Source organism: Barbus barbus (assembly GCF_936440315.1).
Source record: "Barbus barbus genome assembly, chromosome: 30".
NCBI lineage: Eukaryota > Metazoa > Chordata > Actinopteri > Cypriniformes > Cyprinidae > Barbus > Barbus barbus.
Window position 1 is genome coordinate 15,371,661 of NC_136758.1, and position 19,797 is coordinate 15,391,457.

At 35.0% G+C, this 19,797-nt stretch overlaps 1 protein-coding gene across 2 annotated transcripts in view; it reads right to left on the reverse strand.

Moving 5' to 3' along the window:
• The window catches only part of mdga2a (MAM domain containing glycosylphosphatidylinositol anchor 2a), a 143,378-nt gene that overhangs the window by 51,819 nt on the left and 71,762 nt on the right, over positions 1 to 19,797 (reverse strand). For both annotated transcript variants that reach the window (XM_079386072.1, XM_079386073.1), the window contains 2 exons: positions 14,924 to 15,253; positions 11,590 to 11,883 (listed from right to left, as the gene is read on the reverse strand). In XM_079386072.1, the coding sequence (XP_079242198.1) occupies positions 11,590 to 11,883; positions 14,924 to 15,253 (624 nt within the window). The remainder of the gene's footprint in view (positions 1 to 11,589; positions 11,884 to 14,923; positions 15,254 to 19,797) is intronic.

Consider the following 19,797-nt stretch of genomic DNA (forward strand, 5'->3'; position numbering starts at 1 on the left):
TTAAGTAGTAGACAAAGTCTTAGTGTACAAATTCTTTTGTAGACAAAATGTTCTAGAGCACTTTATTTATTTTTAAAATTGTTTTTTATTTTTTGATGAGACAGTCAATCAGAGAGTGAAGGAAAAGCAGACTTGCAGTTCATTCTGAAATGACTGATAAGACATGATCATTTTTACACAAGCTTTTTTAGTTGCGCTTTACAAAAAATGCTTTAAAAGCTAAAGGGAAACATACCAATATAGTCCAAAAATTGCGGGTTAATCTTTTTATTCAAGCTAACAATAAAAATTGTAATGACATATTAAATAAAAATGTATTAAATAAATAATAATGAAAGAGCAAAATATGAGCATTTTCAAATATGAGCATTTGTTCACACAGAAAAAAAAGCTCTAATGCTTTCTAAAGTTGAAATAAGCATCGTTTTTTTAGAGAACAAAAGAAAGAAAAAGAGAGAGAATGAGTGGACTGAAGCATGTTTTATGAAATAACAAGAACAAGCTTTAGCAATTGAGCCATTAGAGAAAAGCTTTGTAAAAACAGGTTTGTTCACTTTGTTTTCCCCACTTCAAATGACAAACATGTGGAGGTCCCACGCTGTGAGTGGATTACATTCTGAGCAATACAATATCTCTTGCAGCTGAGGTCAACAGTTCAGTATCCACAACGACTTTATTCAGGCAATGATGGGAGCCCGGACCCACCGCATTTTGTCATTCTGAATTTCACGGCTGAGTTTCCCAAACTGAACCAATTCCTGCTGACATGTTGCCAATGGATGAGGGTTTGATAGACTAGTCATGGCGGTTATCGCACACTCGCGCTGTCAGACAGGTGACGGTGAGCAACAGTGTGTATTTGCAAATCGATTTTCAGCAATATGGGGAGAACAGGAAAAGACGTTTGCTGAAATGGAATCAATTGTGTATGCAAGTGGAAAGAAAAAACAGATAAACGACTGGCTGAAACATTACAACAGGAGGTGAAGAACAGTCCCAAATTGCTAATAAATGTACAGTACATCAAACAATATGGTAGCACACTGAATGTGTACACATTTTAATAACAGCTGTGTATCATATTGACTCGCTGCATGGTAACAAGCCGTTATTGAGTAAAAGCTTTATGTGCTTTTCAGCAATTAATAGCTGCAACATGTCTGAAGTCTACATGAATGAAGCCATTTACGCTTAATCTAGTAAATTTATGAGCAAAACATGATATTCTATGAAGCTCTATTTTATTTATGGAGTTTATCCACTATAAATAGACTGGATCATGCAAAGTGTGTGTTGCAGTACAATCCAGAATGGAGCCAAAAATTAAGAATAATAATTAATATGATTATAATTGTTATCATTATAATCTAATCAACATATAGGGTACAAAAATATGGCCTGACCCATATGTATATGTATGTACGTATGTGTGTATATGTTATGTTTAGATAGGACTCAATAACTACACCGTGTAGCTTCGTTTAGGCGTTTTACTGAATACCAACAACCTTACAATTTTACGACCTTTTCCGTCAATCCCTGCTTTAAACCTTAAAGGCACCATAACCTGTCACTCGCAGTGCATAACATAACAGAGTCCAACAGGACACAATCCTGAACGTTTTCAAACATAACAGTATATATATATATATATATATATATATATATTTGTGTATTTTTTTAAATATATATTTAAAATAAAATAACATTTTTTTAAATATATTTTATCCTCCATATATTCCAATACAAGAAAATACATTCACATTTGAAGAAAGATTTTATTTGTTGTATATAACACAAAACGTGCCTCAGAAATACATTTTGAAATGTATTTTGGTATGTGAAGGTTGAAACTAAACTATTTTCAATTTCAAAATGTATTTTATTGAGAATCACTGTTTACAACATAAATAGCATATAGTTTGGCTAGATTATTTTTCTTTGCCATATGGGAAGTGAGCAGCAAAAAGGTAAGGTTATTTCAGTGAAGAGCAAGAAGATTAATCAAAATACTTTTGTCTTCAGAATACCATCCACTGATGAATCATTTACAACAAGACAAGGAATGTGCATGAAGAAAGTAAATAGGATCAATTTGGATTTCATGTTCAAACAAACATGATTTTAACTAATTGATTTCTTCAATTCTTTAATGTCAAATGGGAAGATAACACATGAATTTGCGACATGAACCTATTAATTAACAAGTCCCTAGAGAACATTCTTTATGAATCTGCATCCAATATTAACTAAAGCAATAATGTAGTTTTTTGTTCTATTTTGGAAAATTCTTCGGAGACTAAAAGCTGTGCTTGATGCATGAATGATGATAGTACTTTGAATTGCACTCAGGACTTTTGCATGAGCATACTCTCTTTTTCATAAATGAATACTATTGGGAATAAATTAGTTCTCTGCTAATTAGGCTGGCAGCCAGTTTCGAATGCCATGCTAAGCAAACATCGAGCATGGAACACTGGCATTGTGTCATCCGAGGAGAGGCATATTCCTCTATTCTCCAGCGCTTATCCCAGTTCCACACCACTAATCAGGATGCCAATTTTATTCCCTCATAACGAGGATCCACACTGCTCTTATATTCCACATCAGAATCCTTATTTGCATATGAGCCGTCCCAGTGTTTTGTCACTTTGAATAAGTATCCGTCATCCAAAAAAACTCTCTTGTAGCTGCTTCTCAAAGCCTACATCAGTTCTACTTAGAGCTCGTCCAAGTTGCAATTACTTATCACTGGGCCCAGATGGAATCTGTGGGCTTTTATTGCATTTTCTGCACTTATTTTAGGAGAAATCATCCAAACGGATTTAAACATGGTAAAATGTTTATAATACTGAACTCATTTGTAGCAAAAAAATGTAATCAAATTAGTCAAACTGTTGAATAAATAAACATGCAATGTTGGGCAAGCCACTCAAAAAAAATTAAAATAAAAAATAAATAAATAAATGGTGGCAGTACATGTTTCATTACAAGTTAATGGAATAAGGTTGCTACATTACAGATAAATAGAATATGCACATGTAGCCTATAACACTAGTATTTAAGAGTTTGGGCTCAGTAATTAATATATTTACTACATTTAAAGAAATTAATACATTTATTCTGCAAAAATGCTTTAAATTAATCAAAAGTGGCAGTAAAAGATATGTATAATGTCACAAAAATATTCTAATAAATGCTATTTTTAAATAAATGCTCTTTCCCTTCATCGAAGATTCTTAAAAAAAAAAAAAAACACAGTTTCACAGTTTCCACAGAAAATATTAAGCAGCTAACTGTTTAACATTGATAATAATAAGAAATGTTTCTTACGCACCAATATTGGAATGATTTCTGAAGAATCATGTGACACTGAAGACTGGAGTGATGGATTACGGCTGCTGAAAAGCCCTCTTTGCTATCATAAGAATAAATAGGAATAAATAAATATATATATTTAACTAGAAAACAATTTACAATTTACACTATTTTATAATATTACTGTTTTTACAGCATTTAAAAAAAAACAAAAAAAACATAGCTTTGGTGAACTTAAGAAAACTTCTAACCAAACCCATATTTTTGAACAATAAGAGTTTTACACTCTTAAGTGAGAGGAAAAAATGTGAATAAAATACACACACACACACACGTTGGTTTTTGTGGCTTATGGGGACTCTCCATAGGCGTAATGGTTTTTATACTGAACAAACTGTGTGTGCTATTGCCCTACACCAACCCTGCACCTAAACTTAGCCCTCACAGGAGACTTTGTGCATTTTTAGATTTTCAAAAAAAAAACACCATTTAGTATGTTTTTTTTAAGCCTTTTGAATTACGGGGACATAGGCAGTGTCCTCATAAACCACCTTCATATTGTAATACCTCTGTCATACCCATGTCATTATACAAATTTGTGTCCTCATAAACCACATAAACATGCACACACACACACACACACAATAATTTTTGAATCTAACATTGCTTGTTCTACTTCTAAACATCATATAATACTGTACATACAAGTTCTTATTACTAAAATATTGTCAATAATGTTGCAGCATCTCACAACACAACTCGCTACTCATAAAACAGAATTGTTTCACAACTGAAGACCACATGCTTGAGAATAGCAGTGCTTCCAGCTCACTAGCACACTGACTAGTTTGTGACAGTGACGTTACTGCTGATCGCTGTGGTGGAGGATGTGTGGAACTTTGTGAATGATGCTCATTCTGATTCAGTGAGAAAAAGCTGCAGCGAGGGAGAATCCTCTCGAGAAGTTTCTTCTTCTACTCTGCAGCTTTGAGAATGAGAGGATGAGAAGGTGGGTTGTTACTGTCAGGGTTTAACTGCAATTATGCCTTCATTAAAATATATTAGATCATTAATAATCAGTCAGCCATGCCACATTTAGATGCAATTAAAACTTACTTCAGTCCAAGGTGTTGGGAGTCCAAGGTGCACGGCAGTTATATTCATCATGTCTGCTTAACTAACATGACGATATGAGAATCCATCATCAAAATCTAATCTGGTGGAAGAATTAACATTCCCACCACCTCCTCTCTGATAAAAAAGAAGAACCTCCCCAGAAGCTCCTGCAACTGCAAGCCAGGCTTTTTGCACTGTGAGACCGAGAAGACTTTTAGTGTTAAAAAAAAGTCACGTCCTAATGAGAGAGGCTCAGCTGTCGGTGAACACCGCTCCTGAGAAAATGACAATATAAGCTCACTTGACACCCTCTCTATTTCTCTCTTTTCTGTTATTGTTTCCCTCCTTTTTTGGTCTAGTTCCCCATCAAACGCATGTGAGCAATGACAAGAGTGCCAATTGACCTTTACAGCTTGCAGCTGTTTGCCTCCTGAAAAAATCGTATGTGATGAGGTTCCGATTCTGGTCACAGTCATTGGTTTTGTGGCAATCATTGTCCGTCTTGCATGAATCAGCATGCACTTAATTATGGATGGGTAGTTTTTGTCGGTACATGCTCTGAAAATGAATTCAATTAGCCCCTCGACTGACGAACGCTGACGATGTTGTGTGGTAGGTGTGGCATCTGTGTCGACACTTGACAGGTGACAGGAGATAATTGGGTTCAAGTGCATTAAAATACTCCAGTTGTACTAGCATTTGGTCAGGACACTAGATATTAGCCTCACTTTTTGAAAAGTCAGACCTCGGCTTCCAGTTATTTTTTGTGGCCATTATAAAAATGCAGTTATTTCTGGACCGAACATTGAATTGCACGTAATTGCAAGGGACAGTCGTATTACAGCAGACCTTGACACAATGAAAGTGGACAGAGGAAGTTCTCATAGTGGCACTGGAAATGTGTCCATTTTCTGCCAATGTTTCTTTATTGAAAGGGACAGTAGAGAGGAGGGAAGAGAATTATTGGGGGACGAGAGGAGGAATGAGATCAGGAATATTACAGGCCAGTTAGTGTGGGCGCAAACTACTTGGCCGTGATTTGAGAAGGTGGGTGTATTTTGATGCATGACTCATTTACGGCTCAGGTCATTGGGCCAAAAAAAAAAAATAAACAAATAAATAATTAAATAGGGCTGTTCAAATAAATCCAAAGGTTCTGACAGTTCAAGATTAATTTCAGGTCATTAGCTGTAAAATAAAATGATAAAATAAAGTAAAATAAAATGAAATTAAATACAATAAAATGAAATAAGGCTAAATAAAATACAATAAATCAAAATAAAATAAAATTAAATAATAAATTAAAATAAAATAGGGCTTTCCACCTCATAAGTAAATATATATCACAAAATATTGAGACTTAATTTCACATAATTGTGCAACTTTCATTTCTCGGAACTGCAAATTTATCTTATAATTGTAACTTTATTTCTCACAATTGTGATTTTTTGATCTCCCAATGTTATTTTATATCTCCTAGTATGACTTTATATCTCACAATTGTGACTATTTTTCTATGAGATGAGAAATTTTGACTTATATATCACCTTTATACATCACAGTGTGACTGCATTTCTTAGTTTAAACTTAATTTCCATTTCTTATTTTCTTTGTCTGAGCTTTGCTTCAACTGATAGCAGCACAGAGCCAGAGAAATTCAGGAGAAATTAATCTACAAATGATTACTAATAGCTATTTCTGCAAATTATCTGTGAGAAAATATTTGAATATCAAATAAATGACAAGCTTTAAACCAAGTCAACAATAGTCCAGATGAGCAAGGAAGAGTTCATCTCTAAACCTGGACACAGAATCAGAGCAAATTATGGTCTGTTGCTCTTCAGATGTCCTCAGGCGGTTAATTTACAACCTAGCTTTCCATCAGAGCAGGAGTTCAAGGTCAGTGGCAGTCATCCCAAGCGCTGGAGCGAGTTGTGGTTTTTGAGGAGCAATTAAACTGAATGCTAACAGAAGGTTGAGAGCTATGTATGTGGAGAGGATGATGCTGGGGTCGTCTTGTTATCATCAGAGCCACGAGCAGAGATTTCTTTAAAGATCAAACTCATCCTTCATGATGAAAAGATAATAGAGATAATATGAAAAGATAATAGAGAGACCGCGTTTAGGGCTAGATGACGGACATATCACTTGTATTATTGGAGCAGTGCTGTATTACATCTTACATTCAATCATGTATTTTTGACTGACTATCTATCTATCTATCTATCTATCTATCTATCTATCTATCTATCTATCTATCTATCTATCTATCTATCTATCTATCCATCTATCCATCCATCCATCCATCCATCCATCCATCCATCCATCCATCCATCCATCCATCCATCCATCCATCCATCCATCCAATTTTCTAAAATAATAATTAACATTTATATACTTTTTAATCACAAATTCGCATCTCTGCGATGCACGTCTTCACACATTGCGTAATCACGTTGGAAAAGTCATATGCGGTTAGTTCTTCGTCTGTGTAGTTCATTTCAAAAAGGTAGGGCAAAAAACTCCATCTCATTTCCTCCTCCAACTTAAAAATCGCCTTCACCTGACATCATCGTTTTATCTATTTTTGTAAAGGGTTTTTGACTTTCTTTGGACATTCGCTTTAAACACTAGGTCAGTATTTCCGCCTACGCTACACATGCATGATTACATAATGCAGAAGGTCAAGCTAGTGCAAGACGAGCATTTATATATATTTTTTTTTTAGAAAATGACCGATCTTTTTGCTAGGTAAGACCCTTATTCCACGGCTGGGATCGTGTAGAGCTGCATTGAAGCTGCAGTTTGGACCCCTATTTAAGTCCACTATATGGGGAAAAATCCTGAAATGTTTTCCTCAAAAACCTTCATTTCTTTTCGACTGAAGAAAGAAAATCATGAACATCTTGGATGATAGGGGTGAGTAAATTATCAGGAAGTTTTTATTCTGGTAGTGAACGAATATGAATTTTGATTAAGTTTTTAAAAAAATTGTATTTGGTTAGGAGATACTAGGGCTGGGATTTGACACAAATTTCACGATTCGATTTGATTCTCATTCACAAGCTTGCGATTCGATTCGATTCAATATCGATTCTTTTGGATACATATCAGGTACAGCACATGCCAAATTTTCTCAAGGAAAAAAAATCTCTCAACTAATGCTGTAAAATGAGAGTCAGTTGGTACGAAATTACTATAATATTGAAGGTTAAATTTGTTAAAATTACACTAAATGAAGTTTTTTTTTAAATAATAAATTTACAATTACATAATATTACTACTTCAATTCATTTTTTAATTTTTTATTTTTTTATATAAACAATGGTGTCATAAAAACTTGATGGATTTATTCAAACATAAATTAAACATTGAAGAACCAAAACTAAATAGTGTAAATGAATATGTTATATGGTGCATGTATTTAGCAAAATGCCTTAATACCAAAGCACAATGCTTATTGCGATATATTGGATGGGAAGTACCCTTCAACGTTCCGTCCATTAATTGAAAACAGGATATACTAATCTATATATCGTTCCGTAAAAATGAGAATCGATTAATATCAAGATATTGATATTTTTTACCCAGCCCTAGGAGATACTGTTTTTTTTCTTCTGCACTTCTGTACATAGTTTCCATCCTTTATGTTACCAGTGAGGACCACAATAGAAATAAGCTATTTTTTTTTTTTTTTTTTTTTATCCTCGACAGTTTTTTTAAAGTGTATGGGATGTTATTATTTTGTACAGTTTGTAAACTTCATTAATAAATTTCAATAATAATAAAATAAAATAAATTTCAATAATAATAATAATAATATAAATACTTTACAATACTGTACATTTTCCCACTTAAAAGAAAACAACAAAATGGCCTTCAATAATTCCTTTTGAACCAAATAATGAATTTAACTTTTTTCTTATCTCCTCCGCCATGTCGACAAATTAAATAGGTCTACATACAAAGTCAGAGGTCAAATCAAAGTAATAGTCCAGATGGATGTATATACTGTCCAGAAATGAGCTTCAACTGTTCAGCTTTTAATTCTGTCCAGAAATTATATTATCCTGATTAAATGCCGATGAAAAAAGGGGAAAATCCAAGGGGTAAGTTAGCAGATGGCCTTCAGGCATTAACCTCTGCACTATTGTTCTGTGACGTGAGGGCCGAGTTTCATTTTATTACCAATATAACAAAGTAATGCTGATTTGAAGCGCTTTGACAGAGTGAAATCCAGGGCAATCTCTCTGATGGACAACAAAACCCCTCCTCGTTTACTCACACAAACATGCTCACTCTGTACACTCTCCACACTTTCTCTTGCCCTGTCATCATTCCGCCTCTATCTTTTCCTCCCTCACTCTTTCAGGATCTGTCTTCATGCTTCTTTTATCCCACCTTTCCTTTCTCTCTCCCTCTCTCTCTGTCTGTCTCCACCCCCGCAGTTCTAGCACTCGCTGCAGGACCCGTTCAGCTGTCACAGACATAAGCAGACATTATCCACTGGCATACATTTGTGCATTGGACTTCTGCAAGTAATGACTGCAGCATTAGGATTACCTCTGTACCCCCCCCCCCCTCGACTATTCAACTGCAATCATTCTGTCTGTGACAGAGGGGGAGGAAGCGGCCTTTATCACACAGGGAGAGATGACATAAGTTTGAGTGGTGGAGAATGAGTCATCAAACACAGTCACTCTTTCTGAGCGGCTAATGCTTATGCTAGCTGGGCTTCTGCTGAGCAGGAAATGATGGCTTTGCTAAAGAGCTTGTATCTGTCATTAGACTACTACTAACGGAGAGACATGTAACATATATGGCTGTTTCAAATGGAGATTTGAAGAATGCGTTTAAAGGGACAGTACACCCAAAAAAGAAAATTCTGTTCGCTTAATCACTCTCATGTCATCCCAAACATGTTTGACTTTGTTTCTTCTGTGGTACACAAAAACAGAAATGTGAAATAACACACTGGTTGCTTTTTTCAGTGTACTTACAATGAATGGGGAGCTTTCAAGTTTCAAAAAGGAGGCAAATGAACCATTAATGTGGTCCACACAATTGTGCTTTATTCCAGACCTTCTGAATCATACAATTGTTCTGTGTGAGAAACAGACTCCAGTGAGCTGTCGACACAAGAACTGCTGTGACTGGATCAGTGAATCAATGAGCTGAATCTGAAAAACAGAGTTTGCTTTGTGAATGAATCATTCAAAATGGTTTGATGAACTGATTCAAGTGTTTCAGTGAAAAGATCTGACTCAAAAGTATGTTTCATTCACAAATTAGACATCTTGAGCACACTGAGGGGAAATGAATGTTAAATGAATAATAACTTGAAATGTTTGGTTTGTTCCTCACTTAAAGCCATCGAATATCAATACTTAAAAACAACCAAGGTAATAAAACATCACGTTTATCTAGTGTGGTGTGAAACATGCAATAACTAATATAATGTAATTTAGAGTCTAATTTAGAGTTTAGAGCTTAAAAAGTCTCCATTCATTGTACTTCAAAAAATTACTTCTTCAAAATACCTCTGAGTTCCTCAAAAGAAAGGATAATAAAATTCTCATGTTTGGGTGAAGTATAAGCAAATTTCTAAAGGACAAAAGTGCTGCTCTCTGCATAAAAACTTATAAAAATTGAACTGCCAAGATTATAACGGTCATCTGTGACAAAGTACGTCACTGGAGAATAGAGTTTTGAATTATAGTATCATGGCCCAAAAAGTGTTTCCCCCACCAAGAAAATGACTTCAAACAAGCTTTCATTTTATGTAGAAATAATAATAATAATCCTAGAGCAAAGTACGATGGGTTTAAGCAAATTTCATGAGCTGGTCTACAGCACTTACCAGATCTTGTGTTCATTAGTTTTCACTAAGCCAGTGCAATATGCAAAGGTCAGGATTATTTGATTCACCTAAATAGGACGTAATGATCACACATGCTGAATTAATAGTAGTGTGCAACAAAAGACAAAGCTCAGGGAGAGCGGGCAATTACAGAGAAACAAAATAAAAGCAGCGAATCGTGACTAACAAACAAAATCACTGACTCAGAGCACAACAGGAAACCCACAAAGGCTATTTCAGACCAATCTGGCCCTCTAGACAAAAAGAGAAGTAAAATGCTGACACAAGATACTATTGTGAAGTGTTATTTAAAATTCAAGCCAGAATGAGTTTTTTTGTGGATCTATACAGTTTTAGCCATTATATCTTGAAGTGCTGAGAGCTTTTCAGCCGACGCTACATTGTGCTCCTTCAAGCGCACGGTTTAAATGAAATCTGTCTTCTAGCACAATGCATTGTTAATTAAGGCATACACAGAGGTAATTTAAACTATTTTCTTCAATACAAAAAGTATGAAATGTGTTTAAATGCGTGAATTGCCCTGAAATGCAGTTCTTTTACAAAACAGAACTGTCATGCCATACAGTACATGTAAGAGCGGTGGCTGAGAACAATGCGCTAAACGAGGCCAACTGGATAAAAGACTACATACAGTCTGCCTGGGGAAGAGCTTTATATGCTATTGTCGCTTCTAACACATGTCCATTAGCGTGCAAGTTATTAACAAGATGACAGGTGCATTATGCAAAAACAGATCTTTCTGACATTTCTAAAATACCAGATACTTAATTAAAATATCTTCAGATACCTTAGGAGAACTCTATGCAATAGATATCAATAGATATTTGCATTATGTCTATAATTTGATATTCTATGAAATGTAGGGGTGAACAAGGGGTGAACATGTTTTTCACTTTCACCATAACTGATTGTTAACACTTACATCTGACCCTCTCACATGCCTGTATTTTTCGAGTCAAACCGAGTCAAAGTCCTCTTCAGCAATTCATGCTATGCTATGATAATATGGAATGCATTACATTGCATTAACCTTTGCACCTGCGCTAATTGAATCTTTGAGTCTTAATGAGACACGCAGAAAAGATCGGCAATGTGCATCGCTCACCAAGGTTGTCTGTAATTACAATTAATGATGCCCCTATACTTTTTCATTTATTTCTACAGAAAATTAATGGTTTGCCAATCAACCTCGACAGAAACGTATGTTCTAGCCTGAATGTAAGTTAATTAGGTCCAGCTAAAGTGCATGAGCAACAAACACGTCCATTACTTACACAGCACTATGAGCTCCATGATGGCCTCTCGGGGTTTGACGTTGAAGCCGTTGTACTGGCTGGTTTGGCAGCGGTACGTGCCGGCCATCTCACGGGAGACGTTGACGATGCGCAGAACTCCATCGTAGCTTTCAGTTTGCATGTTTCCATCCGGCATGGGTATTTCTTTATCAGCACGGGACCAAAGGATGATGGGTTTGGGTTTGCCGGAGACCAGGCATTGCAGCTCTACTGTGTCGCCCTCCTGAGAGAGCAAAGGGGACTTTTCTTGTGGGACGGTCAGGTTTGGTGGAACTAGAAGGGAGCAGATGATGATCACAATATTCCTATTACAAGCTATGAAAATATCACAATGCATCATTTTACTGCACAAAACATGTTACTGTATGTAAAAAGCATAAGGCCTTAAAGGAATGTCCCGGGTCCAATACATATCAATAGCATTTATTACATAATGACGTAATTACCAGAAAAAAATGGTAACATGACACTTGCATGTGTCAAAATGCCCGTCTTTGCAAGTATCCTCATAAACACAGTAATTTAAGTGAAAAGTGAAAGCAAACAGCTGAGAAAGAAAACACATGTTTAACAGTATATTAGATCCCAGTAGCTCTTAAAGTGATAGCAGTCTAATATTCCTGCTGTCTGTCATTCATGTTAATCAAACAACAAAAGAGAGAAAATCTCACTTTTGTAACTTTAATAAGTAGTGTTTTTATTTGATTACTTTATACAATGTATGTAACACTTCATGTGTATTTGTTCTACTTTAGATTTTTATCCTATTGCTTGTAATTAGTTTCTTATTCTTTTTTAATTGCTGACTGTTTATTTGTCTTCAGTGAGCTTGATTTTTTTTATTATTGTTATTTAGCCTAGTATTAGTTTTGTTGTGATATTGATGTTGGTACCAAAAATTTTGATATCATAAAGACCTTATTTAAAGCAAAAATAACTATACTGTGATATATATCGTTACCTTAAAATAAAATTATTTATATCGTGATATAAGATTTTGGTCATATCACTCACCTCTAGTGTCTTATTATCAACAAGGCTACACCAACATTGTATATTCTGAAATATTATTACAATTTAAAATAAAATTTTCCACTTGAATATATATTGAAATGTTATTTATTCCTATATGGGCAATGATACATTTTTAGAAGCCATTACTCCAGTCTCCAGTGTCACATAATATAATAGAATATTTTAATATTTATTCATTGTTTATATTTGACTTTTTTATTTTTAAACTATAATTTTATCTAATTCACCATTTTTGCAGTCTGGGACTACTGTTCTAGGCGAATAAACGTCTAGTTATTTGTCACAGATATAATATCTGTATCGGTTTTGCCAGTACATCAACAAAGACATCCTGTCAGCCACCAGGTGTCAGATAACGACGTTTCTGGCTGGTTTTCACCATCAGACATCATAAATGTATGCAGACAACAGGAAGGAGACAAGGTTTATGTTCTTCTGCTGATTCCAGACAACAGTCTGGCAAACTACCGGCTCAGCACCATGTAAACAAGGATGTTTTCACATTTCACTTTCTTCTTGGTATCCTAGCACGGACATTGTGCAAAGGTTACTGGGTTTACAGGCTTTATCTCTGTTGCACTGTCAAGATGACAAAAGATTGAATATAATTTTACCCAGACAATGTTAGTAAGCTATTCTACTACTGTATTCCTACATCAATACATATAATGTAAATACTGTCACGCTATAACTATGACTATAACAGATTGTAGTTTAACATTTATTGCCTGGCCTATTTCACTTACATTGTAAGAGTTTCTTCCTTAACTAAGAGATAAAACAAACTAATTTTTCAGTTATAATGGACAAATGCTATCGACTGACTTGTATTCAACTTATATTCTTGTATTCAACCCGTACCATTCCTTCAAATGCTGACAGATATATAGGTCCAAGGGAATGTGAGTTTTCCACATCAAATCCCCAAATGACTGAGCAATTTGACCAGAACACTTTCCACCAACTATTTTGATTGAGTCCAGACCTCAGAAACCGCGAGGTCAGTTTGATGTGATGACATGCTCTGTGAAACAGGACATCTGAAGACGTTTACATCTTCAACAATGCCACCAGTTCCTCTGAAATTAGCCACTGGGGTGCCACGCAGGCCCTTTCTATTAAACACGTATCTTACTTTACTGTACACAAAGCATATGGACATGTGTCCAAGTCTCCACGGCCAACTTCACAAGCTCAAAACCATTAATAAAAGAGCTGCATGAAAACAAGGGCCCTAGTTGAGTAGTGAGGATGAGTGCGTTCTTCTGTGATTCTCTTAAAAAGCAGGAAAAAACTTCATACTGTACAAGAAACAGACTTTCATAATGAAACATATCATGCATGTATAAAATGTCGGATATGAAAGATGATGACAACGGCAGATAAATACTGTACAGTAAAAAAAAGAGATTTTTTCCTCCTTTGGAGATAAAAGACAAATCTATTTTCTCTCCTATATAAAGTGAGGGGGAAAGACAGATTTATATGAATGGATGGTAATGAGTATCAAAAAAACGAAAGAAAAAAAAAGAGGAGAACAATGTTGAATGTATTTCCGATTGCGACTGCGGGAAGCCTGGTGGGAGAGAGATCTTGCATCTGCAGGTTGATTAAGCATGACTTCTTTAGCAGACCCAGGGCAAACAAACAAACAAACAAACAAACAGAATATTTTGCATAATGAAATGAGTCAGAAAATAAATCACATTACCCATTTTGGCTACATTAAAAATTCAGAAACAGTATTATCTGTTTCGTGATGAAAAAAAAAAACATTTTAGATCGACGTTCGTATCATTAAAATGTCATCAGTGGGGGAGGCTGAGATTATTTTGTTTTATTAAAGCTATAAAACCGTAATGTGCTGAAACAGTCTGTAAAACAATAATAAATGTAATCACCGTAAAAAAAACGGATCTCAATAATAAATAATTTTGAAGTTGTATCGAAGATTCTTGACATCCTACCATTAACCCCATTTTCACTGCATTTTTAAAAATGTACTCAGTAATGCATGCATGATTTCTAATTAATTGCTATTTCTAATGAATAAATCCATGCTACTGTAAGTGCCAAGCTTGTTAAAAGATGGAAATTCAAAGACTGATGTTCTCAGTAAATCATCTTTGAATCCTCATAGCAGTGATATTTAACAGCTTCAGGTATGTGAACTTACAGTATTTATTGTTTTATAGTTAACTAAAACTATTAAAAAATGTTTTGGTAATTTAAATAATGCAGAACCGGCTATTACCTGTAAAGGATAAGAATAACTCACCAGTGGTGGAGGAGATGTTGACGTCTATGCTGATCTCTGGTATCCCTCCGTTCTTTAGTGAGGCCACACAGGTGTAAGTGCCAAAGTCAGTAAATTTGAGGTCGATGATGTCCAGGTTTGTGGTTCCTGGGGCAACGTCTGGGTCAGTCTGGGTAATGACCATGCGCTCTGAGCTCCGCAGCGGACGGCCGTTCTTCAGCCAGCTGAACATCAGCTCCTCAGGCGGTGTGGCCTCCACCTGACAGGATATCTTCACCTCTCTGCCGATCTGGATGTTGTCGTCATTATGATAGGGGTCGGGTGTGATCCAGAACCGGCCCTTCTTCAGAGCTGTGTGGACAGAATGAAATGTGACTGATTTAACATTAATCAAAAATTTAGGTCATGAGGATATTTCTTCAGGTAATCGTGTCCCTTTTAGATTTTTAGAAAGCAAGTCTTAAGAGACACTTTCACTAGTTTATTTGGCTAGGCTAACATTAAACACACATCCTGCAGTAGAATTTGGTCATTTTTAGCATTTTTTCCATGAAGATGCACCATAGTATCATTTAGACCACATTAGAAGTGAAATATATATATTTTTCATTAGCATTCAGTGGTGGAAATGACATTGATGGAAAAAAAAGATAATTGAATTGCTAACATTTTATGTATGCTAAATAAACAGAAATAATGCACAAACTTTGTGCATAATTTTACAAAATTACAGCTTTATTAAAAAACATTATATCAATATTCACACATTTAAAATATTTAAATCATTAAAGATTTTGTTTAAAAAAATCTGCTAATGAGGATTCTACCCTGATTTACTTCATACATCAAATATCTCATCTCAAGCATGTCTCTTTAACAAGTCTCTTTATAAACTGAATTTTCAAATAAAAGTACATTTAAAAGGAGCAAATATAGAAGTACAATAAAGTATTTAGTTGTTTCGTATTACATATTTTTTATATTTAGTATTTAGTTAATGCAGTTTCAATTTGACATTTATATAACAACAATGAGAAAAAAGAAGTTGAATTGCATTTGTTGTAATCAATTCCTGGTACATTAAAGCCTGGCATTGAAGAAACACCCATTTATGAAGGCACTTTCATCTTATAAAATATCAGTTTGCTCAAGAAGCAGTAACACACCGGACATTTCTCATCATAAAGTCTCTTAATCTCTTCATACGAGATTTGTACTGCACGGTTAATGATGCATTAAATGCAGTGCGTCAGTTTACATAGCTAAAAGGTCTTTGGTTAATGTAATTTCAAAACCGTTTAATGTACAACGCTTTCCCACAATTCATCCACACCACTGCTTTTCAAGCCATTATTACTGCGACAAGCCAATGACATAAAAATGACAAAACAAAAAATGTTAATAAAACACCCATGGGCTATTTTCAAGGGATGGAGGTGAGTGACTATCTTAGCCTGTGAATACAGCACAAATAAAGCTGGATCTTAAAATACACCATCCCAATATCACCCCACAATAAAGTGAGAAATAAACAGAGGGTCCCTCCAGACACAAAACACATGATATTATTTTGATGAGGGATTGTCAGGGGAGTCTGTGTTCAGAGGAGAACAGATGATTCCTTTCACAGAACCTCAATCCTTTGACAGTGACATTGAGAAGAACTCTGACTCAACCATACTGACATATACAACGCTGGAAGTGATGTAAGAACGGCGTGACATGACACACACTTTCCACACTCTTGCACACCACTCCACTCATGCTAATGAGTGAATCTTTACAAGGTTGGATTGAGAGATCTTGCGCACTGTGTCTCACATTTACAAATAACTAAAAGCCACACGGACCTTTATAGGTTAAAACCACACAGTAAATAAACCGAAACAGCATCCTGCTGTTCTCAAGAAAAAAAGTGGCAACATGAAATCAAAACTGACTGTAATTACTTCCCTAATAAACATTCCTGGTGGCATATATATACTGTATATATATATATATATATATGTGTGTGTATGTGTGTGTGTGTGTGTGTATACAGTGTATATGTATATATATGCATATTTTTAGGCTACGTTTTATATATATTGGAATTTTAAGTCATTCTTGATTTTTTGATGTGATCAAAATAAAACAATACTATTTTTAGTAACAGACAGACACACACACACACATTATATTGTTTCATATTCATTTAAAATAATAATAAAATAACAATATTGACTGTAATTACTTCCCTATGTATTAAATATATACATACGCACATCCATTCAAAACTTTGAAGTCAGTATTATTTTTATTTTTATTATTAAGTTTTTGAAAGCGTTTATACTTGCTTAGTGAAGTTAAATTTATATGACTTAAAATACGAATTCATACTTCAATTCACTAATTCATGTTGTGTGTGTTGTGTGTGTGTGTATATATTTATATATGTTTGTGTGCGTGTGTATGTGTTTTTTTCTTTCAACCTCTCTTCATCCGAGAAACAAATTTGCACAACTTGATGGATAAAATCAAGTCCTGCCCTACATTTTTACTTGTTCCATTGGGAAAAGTCACATTCCACAAGTAAAATGGGTTGTGAATGTAATTTTTCTACAGTCACACTGACTTCAATAAAAGAAACCAGAAATCTCGTAAATCTGAAGTTTTGTTTTAATCTTCATTAGCACTCTCTGCTCTCTTCTCAGCATGAGTAAAGGGGTCAGAGACACACAGGCAAATGTATTGGTCTCTTGTGGGATCCCAAATCTAAAGCTAGCCATGAGCCAAAGCAAAACAGCACAATCTCATTTCCAAGTCATTTCTGAAAATGCTGTGCATCTGGCCCTAATTATTAATCAGTCGCTGAATTATTTAAAAACAGCTTTTATGAGATCTTATTAACCAATTTATTTGCATTCGTGTTGCACATTTTACAAGCTGTTACAATCTGGACTCTTAAGAAAGGATGTTTCAAGGTGGACTACGATGCTGATACTGCCAGAGACTGCACATATTACGAGATAGACGATAATGAAGAGCTGCAACTTCGCATGGTTGCTTTATGCAAGGTTCAGCTCGGCAGGCCTTGCCTTACTGGTCAATTTGTGACTTAATCAATAGCGTAATATTGTGGTGAGATAGCTGCGCGCTCTTTGGTGACCCCATAAAACTTGCAGGGTGTTAATGCTTTTGAGTTCAGTTCCTTCGCATGAGTTCTGTCATTATCAAAAAGCACTGCAGGTAAGCAATTACCAAGAGACAAGCTGCGTAATCTTTCCAGAACATTTAAAGTCAGGTTGCTACACGTTGAGAATTTGAGGATGATTTCTTACAGTAATCCGCAATAATACCATCTCTTGAAATTTCAAAAACGCTTAAAATGGAAATCCAACTTTTTGCTTCAACTTTTAATGAGCTTTCCAACAGAAGAATATATCAAGGAGCTCCTAAGAGACAGCATAATGGTTTCTCTCCACCATTTGCACCTGTGTTTTGTAACTGTTTGTTTTATGAAGTGTCTGGGAAAGATTTAAGACTTCACCTTGAGTAACCTGCGATACTTTTTGCATGGCATGCACACAATAATAATGCATTTTCAATGCTCAAAGACTGTTCCTTTCTGGCATCAGATATATGCAAAGGATATTGATGAATGCATTTCCAACGATTATGTTTTGGATATGTCTTTTCTTTGTGATATTATAATTAGTTAGCTGTTTTCTCATCTCAGCACCCAGCACAGATCATTGTCAACATGCTCTTGTAGCATTATATGAGAATCAATAATCCTTTTGACTAGCCCTGTAGTCGTGCATTCAGAGTGAATGCTTGGGTAAAGTCATTTCACTGATGAATATGTGGTGCCGCACACAAGCACTTTTCTTTAGTATAATATCTTACATAATCAAGGGAATATTAAAATGATTTTTTCTCAGTCACATTTGCACTACTCAAATGTACCTTTTTAGAAAGCAAAACCGGAGTTTCAGACTTACTCTGCAATGCTGAATATTCAAAAAGAGTTTTTCATTTGGAAATGGAAGACTGTTATTTTGCACATAATATTCATTGAATTAAATGAATGTCCTGCATAATCAACAATAAACCGATTATTATTGCCTGGGACGGAACAAGCAATAACCAACCAGTTCAGTTCAAACAATTGTTTTCAAATATGTTTAAAGTACAATGCACCAGGTTTCATTCACTAATTGTGTAAATCCTGCATGGAAAAGTTTTGCACAGAAATCATGAACGATCAGAAAGTCTGCACTTACTTTTTTTACAGAATGATATTTGGAAACAAATCACACCACATGAATGCAAAAATCACAGAGCTAGGAGCCTTAAACATAGATGGTTAAGCAAGAGTGTTCTAGATATTTATATAATATATTAATATTTGACTGTGTATTACTCCAATTAGTAACTGCTGGCATGTAATCCCTGATAAAAATTTAAAAAATCATTAAAATAATGTGTATTCATCTACATGGGAATGAGGGTCAGGACAAATTTAATGCACATATGCATCTGTTCCGGAGGGAATTTTGCATTAAAATCTTTTCTGTGCATACAAAACAAGTGTATAAATATATTAAATAATACTAAAAATATATAAAAACAAATATCAGAGAATGAAACTCACCATCTCACATTCTCCAGGCTGAATTATAATCAACAAAGCCCTGTGACCAACAAGATGTGAGTCCTCCCATTACGGGGAAGAAATGCTTGAATACAAATCTGTTATTAGCTGTAGTAAATCACCACTGCAGCAGTCTGCTAATATTCACTGCCTCATCAAAAGCAACTGAATTCTCTATTATCCATTTTGTTATTTAGCAGAGGAATAAGTCAAGTAGTGCAATGTAAGAGAGGATCATGGCAGGCCCCGCTAATTTGAA